The sequence below is a fragment of the Ascaphus truei genome, chromosome 3, assembly GCF_040206685.1.
Source record: "Ascaphus truei isolate aAscTru1 chromosome 3, aAscTru1.hap1, whole genome shotgun sequence".
In the NCBI taxonomy this organism is placed as follows: domain Eukaryota; kingdom Metazoa; phylum Chordata; class Amphibia; order Anura; family Ascaphidae; genus Ascaphus; species Ascaphus truei.
Genome location: NC_134485.1, coordinates 327,759,336 through 327,769,341, shown reverse-complemented (window position 1 = coordinate 327,769,341; position 10,006 = coordinate 327,759,336). Strand labels below are relative to the sequence as shown.

Sequence of the window (10,006 nt, the reverse complement as noted above, 5' to 3'; positions counted from 1 at the left end):
AGGTCCCAGCAGGAGCAGGAGCAGGTCCCAGCAGGAGCAGGTCCCAGCAGGAGGCGCGCACGGGGGAAGCTGGGTTTGCACTTCCCCCTCCGTCCCACGTGGGGAGCGGGGGGGGCTGGATCGCGCGCTTGTTTTGGGCTTCCCCCTCCGTCCCACGTGGGGAGCGGAGGGGGGAGGGTGTGGGGGCTGGATCGCGCGCGGCGCTTGTTTTGGGCTTCCCCCTCCGTCCCACGTGGGGAGCGGAGGGGGGGGGGGCTGGGTTGCGCGCGGGGCTTGGTTTGGGCTCCCCCTCCGTCCCACGTGGGGAGTGGAGGGGGGGGGGGGCTGGGTTGCGCGCGGGGCTTGGTTTGGGCTCCCCCTCCGTCCCACGTGGGGAGCGGAGGGGGGGGGGGCTGGGTTTCGCGCGGGGCTTGGTTTGGGCTTCCCCCTCCGTCCCACTTGTGGAGCGGAGGGGGGGGGGCTGGGTTGCGCGCGGGGCTTGGTTTGGGCTTCCCCCTCCGTCCCACGTGGGGGGGGGGGGAGGGATGCGGGGGATTCTGGGTTGCTGGGGGGAACAGGCAGCGCAAATGGCAGGACACTCTGCTTGCCCTGTGCACGCGCGCCGGGACCACAGGATTTGCCGCCATTTTTGTAACTTTTTTTTTAACCCAATCAGGGAGGGGAATTATTTATTTATTTATTTAAAAAAAAAAAAAACATTGGCACGAGCAGGGGAATTCATTGAGCTGCAGCACGGGTCGCCAGCTGCCTAAATCCACTCGCAACGGGCGACAGGTTAACATTATTTGTCGAGCACTGTATATATATATATATATATATATATATATATATATATATATATATATATATATATATATATATATATATATATATATATATATATACACACACCTTGACAAATCACCAAAAATCTACTCGCCACCAAGTCCCGCCCCTAGCCCTACCCCCACTTACAGGGACTTACAATTAAAAAAAAAAAAATATATATATATAGATACGGTCTGCTTCCGGTCTATTCCTCCATGTTGTCACATTGCGGGTCTAAAGGGGAAATACTGACACGTATGGTATAAGTATAGATACTTTGACTGGAAATAGTTGGGGCTCCTTTGTGTTACAGAATAAAATGAGCTTGGTAACCGCTGCTTTGCTGGTTTTCACTCTCCCGTCCACAGGCAGTAATGGAAAGGAGGCCCCCTGCGTAAGGAATAATTCAGTGTTAAAAGTACATGCACAGTTATAAAAGACGGAGTTGCAATTCTGAAAGCTCTTAAGAGTTTTTTTTTTTTTTTTTTTTTTTTTTGAACGTCTTTATTTTAATTTTTTTAAACAACAATGATTTCACCACTTTAATGCATGTTTTTAAGCCTAAATTTGCAAAGCTGCAAAACAATGTGAGAATAGCATAACAACTAATAGTTTGGAATAACACATATTACTTTGGTTAGATGCTCATTTTAAGGCCCAGCGCCAATTCCAATTGTGACTCGGGGCAGAGTCGCCAAGCAGACCGCAGTCCCGGAAACAAAGGCTTTTACATTAACATCTGTCCAAAATGAAACACATCTGGATGATTTAACATTTCTTTAAACACATGAAATATTGAGAATTTATTCAAGTGAAATATTTTATAGCTCCTGAAAAGCATGCTACAGTATTGATAGGTGTTAATAATAATTGTGTGGTAATCCATGTTGGTTCTTGGCCCTCCTAAGTGGCTCATGTCTGCGTCGTGTCCATCTTCAGTCACAGGCAGGGCAGACAGCACAGATTCCCATGGAGACCGCGAGGCAGCAGGACATTGAGCAGCGAGTGGAGGAAGTGAAGCAACGAGTGCAGGTGAGTGAGCCCTGCCATCAAGGCTGCCGACGGTTGTCCGGGGCCGGGTGGTGGAATGTCCCAGCCAGCCGATTCTGTCCCAGCCTGACATCCCTTCAATGGTCTGCACTCCCCATCTCCAAGGCTCAGGTCATGGCTGGAGTCCTGGTCACCTGCAAACCTCTCATCAGGCCTGCTCACTATTGTGATGATTACCAGGGTAAACTATGTATTGAGTAAACCCAAACAGTGCATCCAAACCCACAGCACAGGCATATGTCCATGGAAAATGAAGCAATGACCCAAATTGCATAAGGCAACAGTTCCTCTGTCCCAACTATTATAACAAGGATATCCAGTGGGTGAGTATCACATAAGCTTGATTGAAGAGCAGCAATCTTATTGAATAAGTAGTAGTAGCCTGTAGATACATACATATTGGGGCTGTACTCACTGTCTTTCTTGTTTGTGGGCAGAGTGGCTTGAACTGCAGGGCGTGCTCCAATCCAAACAGCAGCGCAGGAAGAACAGGAAACAAACCGGCGGTGCACAACCGAAGAAAACTGCACCAGGCAAGGTAACAGCAGTTACAACTTCTTGTCACAAAATAATTTTAAAAAACACCAACGCGTTTCGCGCAGGAGGCGCTTTATCAAAGAGACCTTTATCTTTGATAAAGCACCTCCTGCGCGAAACGCGTTGGTGTTTTAAAAATTATTTTGTGGCCAATAAATAGAAGTTGTAACTGCTGTTACCTTGCCTGGTGCAGTTTACTTCGGTTGTGCAACCGCCGTTTTGTTTCCTGTTCTTTCTGCTCACTATTGCTGTTAGATGACTTATGGACATTTACTAGTTGTTGAGGCCGGGTAGTTAACCATGGTAAATATATATTTGTAACCAAATTCCATGAAAAGCGCACAGCAATTTTTTGCTACTGACCCTGCTAATGCCAGCACCTGATGCGTTAACCCTACTGGCAAAATTATACCATCACACACTATTACACATACTGTACAGACACCGGTTTGCAGTTGAAAACAAAGTACAGTACAGAGGTTCTGAAATTGAATCCCTTTGCTTTTTTGCTTACATGGATGCTACACCTCATGGAGAAGTATCTATAGCATGCCTTATGGAGTCATAATATTCTGTAGTAAATCTTGTGTGTGTCTGTTGCAGTGCATTGATCAAGAAGTTAAGTTTTTGGAGGATCAGCAAGAAACATTCGACTTCAAATACAAAAACTACCAAGTAATGGGTGAGTTTTTGTGGTGTTGAGATGAAACAATATGCACGGTATGCCTTTTATTTAACATCAGGGTATGGCGACGTTTAATTTTTTTTTTTTTTTTACCAGTTTTCCCCAAATGTGCATAAAATATCAATCTACGTCTAAACAAATCCAAGAGAAAAATATTAACTTTTCAAGTGTTAGGTGCTTATTTAAAGCAGAAATGCCCCCCTGAAGCCTATACGAGTTTAATATAATAATAGTTTGTATTTTGCCCCTTTTTAGTATGTTGTTACTTTTTTTTTTTTGGTACCGCGTATGTCACACCTGTGGGTATGTGTATCTGAAAGGGTTTAATACATCCAGCTATCCTGCTGACTCTCCTCCCCTCTAAAAGAGCAAGATCTCCCGAACAACCTTTACACCATTACCTCAATACGCTGCCACCGCCCAGAATACTTTATGGTCTTAGCTTAGGAGCTCCCGTGCCTCCTATCTACTAGGAAAAATATGTAATTCTCACAAATACCCAATGGAGCAAAATGTGTCTGGAAAATGCAGTTAATCTCTGTTCTCTCCTCTTACGATGTTCAATTACAGCCCAAAGACTGTCCTTATTACATTTTACATTTTAATATATGGAAAGTGGTGGTGCTTTGAAATATGCAACTCTACTATTTATCAGGTTTACTGTCCGTACAGTCACCAACTTCTGCTCCTCCCAAATCCAAATTTCTTATTGTTGTGAGGGACATGAGATTTTAGTTATCACACATTTTTTTTAAACTGTAAAGAAATAGAGAATGCCCTTTTGGACACATTTTTTTGGGGCTCTGCTAATCAAGGGGCAGGAGGTATTTCAGGGACATGACAAAATGAGGTTAATCTCACAGAAGATGGAGAAAAATAGGTATTTTAAAATGCGCGGTAACCCCGTGGTTACTGTATTAACACAACTGCACAGAAAAAAGGCATTAACGTGACTGTATTTTAAAAATCATTGTTTTCTTAAAGCAGCAGAACAGACAGCATTGCGTCTAAAATAAATTAATAACTATAAAAAAAAAAATATATATTTATTTATAATAATAAATAGATATTTCCCTCCATAGTAGCGGTGCTGCTATCCCTGTGAAGTTTAAATGTCCAGGTCACGCAAGCCAATAGGAAGTCGCAAAGGATGACGTCACAGCTTTCTATTAATTTAAAGCCGCCATTATGTTATGCACACAGTTCCCTACCTGCACAGATACTGGTACTGCTACGGAGGTAAGGATCTCTGTAAGCAGGAGGTTCATGGAGCTGGAATGAACACAGCTCAGCTCCAGACAACCCCTGCTTCAAACCTGTAATAAAGAATGCAATGCAGCCGGTTCTAAGTTAATCGAGCGCATTGAGTTTACCAAACTAACCTTGGACTGCACTGTGCTCTGGGGAGAACTCCTCCTCCTCTTTGGCCTCCATAACACTTTTGAACTTATCATATTTCCAGACTGCAGCATTAGATTTAAAAAATAAAAACATAACCTGAAAGGACAAGAGAAGAAACTTTTAAAGTAAATATAAAAAATACAGTATGCCTAATAAATGGGGTCCAACGTGGACTGCTGCTTTAATAGTGCACATGCAGATTTGTTAGTTATGTCAGTCGATAAGCAATAGATGTGAAACACTTTTACTAATTAAACATCGAAGTCGTAGCTCCGGCTAATCTCATTGCATTTGCTCAGGCAGCGAAGTGCAGTTTATTCGCACTGAAATCCCCTTAAGTTTGGTAATGTAAATACATGGTACAGTATGTGTAGTACTGATGTTTTAGATGGTTGCCAAGTGTAAGTAGAATAATATTAAGCAATCTGAAATGACATTACAATGCTCCTGTGGCCCTGCAACTTGTAAAATATGTACCGATCAGGCCTCTTGGGAAAACTGGTTGGAGAGACCTGTTCTAAGCCCTCCTAGTGAGGGAATAGCACTGCAGCTCAGGATTCCATTCCCAGACCCTTGGTGAGTAGTAGCTGCAGTATAGTAGGCATTGCAGATGTGCTTCATTTTAAGAAAAGCATTAGTTCTGGAAATAACATCTGATTTATGCACACCGTTCGAGACCACGGAACCATGCCTCCTTTATACACATCCCTCGCTCACATTTTAATATCTTTGCTGCCAGAAGGCACCGCAATACTCGTGCAGAATGCATTGCAATATGTTGCTGGCTCCTCCTAGTAGCAAGAGATTAATACTGTGACCCAAGCTGATTAAAGCAGTAGTCTACTGTGCTAGTTGTGTTTTTTTTTTTTTGTTTTTTTTTAACTTGGTTCAGTGGTCCCCAAACCTCCTGGAATCCCCCCCCCCCCCTGGTTTCCAAAGTGGTAAGCCGTTTTATCCACCAGACCAGAACCACAAAATGGCCATGGTGTCAGGCACACACCGACAGACAATAGAAAGTTGCAACTTCATCAGGAGTTTACACTTTCTTTGCGTGACCCAGAGGCCATGTTTGTAGTTTTTGTTTGTTTCGATCTGGAGGTTGGGGGCTACAGATCGGCTCTGAGGGACCCCCCTCTAGTTCATGTAAGCTTAAAATTTTTTGTAAGAGGAGGGTGATTGGGGAGGTTGCATCTCTGAGTCATGGTTGTAGCATAACCCTGTGCTTAACATGCTTACAGCTAACTCCCGCCGGCCGGACTCTAATTTGCAGACGAAGAAAATAGAGCTGCAAAGCAAGCTTAATGATCTGGACATAAAGCGCAAGGTCAGAGGGGTCAAAGGGATATGGTGATCTCTTGAATCTGGTGTTTGCATTATTCACATAAAACACACACTGTAGGTCTCTAAACAAGTACACAAGGGGATTTTTTTTTTGTGAAATATGAAATAATATATATATATATATATATATATATATATATGAAGGAATAACAACACAGTGCTAAACATAACATGCTTCAAAGCCGTTAAAGAAACTGCCCAACATCTTTATCACGAATAGATTACCCTACGCTGTACATGACTCTTTTCAGTAGTTAATAGGTTAAAGGTGCATTTCCACATACAGTAGCTGCAAAAAACCTTTTGAAAAATAATGTAATCTAAATCAGTCATTCCCAACAGGGGATTCAGGAAACCCCTAGGGGTTTGTGAAGGGTCTCCAAGGGGTTGGCCAAAAAAATTCTGAAATGGCAGGTTCCTGAGACTGTGTGGGGACTACACACTTTCATAAGCAGCTGACACCAATTAAGGTCAAAAGACAAAGATACCCAACGCTACATCCAATGTGACAAAATACACAGTTAAATACTTCAATGTTAGCATTCTCATGAATAAGGGTCATTTAGTTAAACCCTTTGGCCCGCTATAACCCTGCAGCCACGTCGCGGCATGAGCAGTATGTTGGTCCTAACACTACCTGTGAACATTCTCATTTACCTCTGCTGGAGGGAGAATGGTTTCAGTGGACCTGTCCTGCACAGGAACATGAGAAAACCTGCTACTTAAATAGTGTGGTGGGGTGAGCTTAAACCCTGGAGGGAGGGGCCACTAACCTCCAACCAACCCTCCAACCAACAGTTGTACCCACCACATGATATAGATATAGATATAGATGGATAGATAGATAGTCACGGTAGTTGCATTCTGACAAAACCATGTTTAGCATGTTCTGTTTAATCAGGCTTTTTTCTCTCTTTGCATTAAACTGCTTTCTGTTTGACCTTAAGTGGTGTCAGGTGCTTATGAGTGCCGGCGGTTCTCCTTTGTACTTTTGTATCTGGTTAGGGTTTAGGGAGACCCTCATACCTGCGTGCACCACTTTTTTTTATTTTCTATATATGTATATTAGTAGTGCTGAGTGACCCTAGATTTTGTAGTTCTGTTAGCAATAATCTGATGAGTAGGCAATAAGATTTAACTAGGGATTCGAAGAACAAATATTTTCTAGCAGGGAGCGAACAGTGTAAAAAAATGTTTGGGAACCACTGACCTCATCGCTTCCCTAAAAACGTCTAACCATGTTAATAGGAAATATTTGTCTGCTTTCAATTTTTGAGGAAGTCTTTATCAATCAAGTGTTTTCTTTACCCTTGACACCCTGTCCTTATGAGAGACCCAATAAAGGCAAGGCACATATGGATAGAGTGGCGCTCTACCTGTGTAAGCACTTGTTAAACACACTGGGACCTTGAACAAAAGCAAGTATCTGGAGGAAATCAAACCCATTACCATGTTAACAAACTAAATCAAAAAAGTTATTTGAACATTCTTATAGGTGTCAGTTTTGGGTTGACAAGGCCTCAATCACCCATATGCAACCCATTTAACATGTGACTTGCATTAGTTCAATTTGGTCCACCTGGAGGGATTGTCCCATTAAAGTGTGCAGACTCTTCTCCCCCATGGCCCTTAATCATATGTTGACCTAAGAGAAGGCTTTGCCACTGACTGTGATTTTGTCTCTGTGTCTTTCCATCACAGGAGGTCTTGGATCAGGTGAAGGAATTACTTGTGTTGTGTGAGACCCTTCTAGTGTTTCTGCAAAAAGAGTTGGACGATTGGCTGATAAGGCAAAAGTTGTCTTGTGTTGGAGCCCCCACCAGCATCTGTCTACAACTGCTGGAGGGCTGGTGAGTAGAGACCCGGCCTCCTCCACTCATCTAGAGATGGGTCAAACCTTGGTGCATGTTCACAGATTTAGATCCCCTTTTGCAACCGTGAATATCCAAAATGCATCAAAAGCTTTGTCAAGAACTGCCTACCACAAAATCGTGCATAAACACCTTTGACCCCAAACTTTGTAAAAAAAAAAAAAAAAAAAAATTTTTTTGCGAAAGGTGGTGATTATTGTCAAATATTTTTATTTATAATCTGTTTTATCGAGAAATAATGTGTTGAGTTACTTCACAAATACATGGCTACATTAAATAAACAGAAGTTATACGTTATATTTACAGATATTTCACGGACAGTTTGAGACAATGTTATGGGCGTGTCTAACAGTTACAGACAAGATTAAAATGTGAGATAGCCCAAGCATTTAAATAATTTAAACTGGAGACGGTTTTGAGAGTCTGGTAGGTGGTTCCAGACGTGAGGTGCACGGTAACTGGAGGAGTCACCGGATTCTTTGTTGGACTGTGAGCAGTCTTTTGGAATCGGATCTCAGGTGATAAGTGCTACTTGTGGTTGGGGTGAGGAGATTTCTCAGATAGGCGGGTTGCTTGGCCAGGAAGTTTTTGAAGGGAAGACGGGAAAAATGTATTTTGCATCTGGATTCAAGTGATGGCCAATCTAGTTCTTGGAGCATTTCTCAGTGATGTGTGTTGTAGTTACATTGTAGAACAAAGCGGCATATCGAGATGTAGAGGGTGTCTTGTTTGCCAAGGTTAGTTTGGGGAGCTGTACTATATACCATGTCCCCATAGTCTATAATTGGCATCAGCATCTGCTGTGCCATGCGCTTTCTGATCAGCGGGCTTAGGGAGGATTTGTTCAGAGTTTCTGAGTACCACAGGAAACTGTCTTCTATTGTATTTTATATGAACAAATCCTCCCTAAGCCCGCTGATCAGAAAGCGCAACGCACAGCAGATGCATTGTCGGCATCATTAAAAATACTTTAAATGTCTACTTGTCTTTGGTCACTGAGTTTTTGAGTGTCACACAATACTGTTCTCATTTGAAGTCTATGGAGCGATTTTCTGCTGGGATTCTCACTTTCCTGCTAGAGCATCAGCCACCATTTTGCACAGAGTGGCGTGCGCCCGCAACCCTGGATATGCTGTGAAGACGTCTTCCCGGTGCTGGAGAACAGACCAGCTCCGTTTATCTGCATTTATTTAGATGAAGCACTGGGAAGATGGCTTTATAGAATATTGAATAAAGGCCTAAACTAGAGAAAGTTAATTATTTGTTTAACTGGCTATATGGGAAGTCCAAGTAACTGTAATTGGTTTTAGCCTAACGAAGTGATGTAGACATTCTCTGGAGATACCCTTCATACAGTAGGCTTAAGTCTCATTTACTTTTGTCAGCCTTTTAGAAATATCCCTGCACTTCTTTTGCTCTCCTCGGTTTCTTCATTTTTCATTCTCCTTCCACCGCTTCTTCTGTCCTGTATTCTTTGTCTCAGTTTTTTTTTTAAATTTGATTTTTTTTTGCACTTTTGGGAAAACAATCCTAACTTACTTTCTCTCCCCCGTCACCCATCTGTCCTATTTATTTTTTTATTTAAAAATAATAATAATAATAATAATAATAATTCACACACAGGGTGACGAGGACAGTGGAGGCTTTTTTCCAGCTCTACCGTGTTCTGGGCCTCCTTGCTGACCTTCCCTCAAGAATTTCCTATGAAAATGACCCCCTGAAAATTGACCCACCCATCCTGAAGAAGAGATTGTATGAAATGCTGTGCTGTCTGCTGAAGAGGTAGGTGCTCAGGGCTCGAAAGTTCCACTCTAACGAACTCTAAACCACAGTCCACCCTCCTCGAAGTTGCAGTCCTATTAAGCATAGATACACACAGATACACATTCAACAGTGGTTGAATTGTGTATTTATTGTTGTACATTTTTTTTATTTATTGGGTTTCTCAAAAACATACAAAACGTACAGAATAAAGAAAATGTAGTGTGGAGCATTTCAATTACATTTTAAGTTGAACAACCAGATGACAGACCCGTGACACATTTTTCCCATTCTGTATCTCTCTAGTTGGGAATAAACTTGAGTACCTCGGTGAACCACCGACCTCTCCATTCAGAGTGCGAGCATCGGTGTGTCTGATAATCAACAAAATAGGACATTTAATTGGTGGATAAGTAAATAATAAAAGGACAGACAAAGACAAAAACTTAATAATAAAAAGAGGAAGAGAGTGATTGATTGGCCTAAGAATGGAGTAAGTTTAGGGTCGGGTCTAATTCCATCCTGTCCTATCTCCCAGATATCCAGGGTTAGT

General features: G+C 42.4%; 1 protein-coding gene across 3 annotated transcripts in view; it reads left to right on the top strand.

Moving 5' to 3' along the window:
* The window catches only part of STAT2 (signal transducer and activator of transcription 2), a 110,818-nt gene that overhangs the window by 36,697 nt on the left and 64,115 nt on the right, over positions 1-10,006 (top strand). For all 3 annotated transcript variants that reach the window (XM_075591400.1, XM_075591399.1, XM_075591398.1), the window contains exons 5-9: positions 1,747-1,839; positions 2,998-3,076; positions 5,719-5,804; positions 7,523-7,671; positions 9,316-9,474. In XM_075591400.1, coding sequence (XP_075447515.1) covers positions 1,747-1,839; positions 2,998-3,076; positions 5,719-5,804; positions 7,523-7,671; positions 9,316-9,474 — 566 coding nt within the window. The remainder of the gene's footprint in view (positions 1-1,746; positions 1,840-2,997; positions 3,077-5,718; positions 5,805-7,522; positions 7,672-9,315; positions 9,475-10,006) is intronic.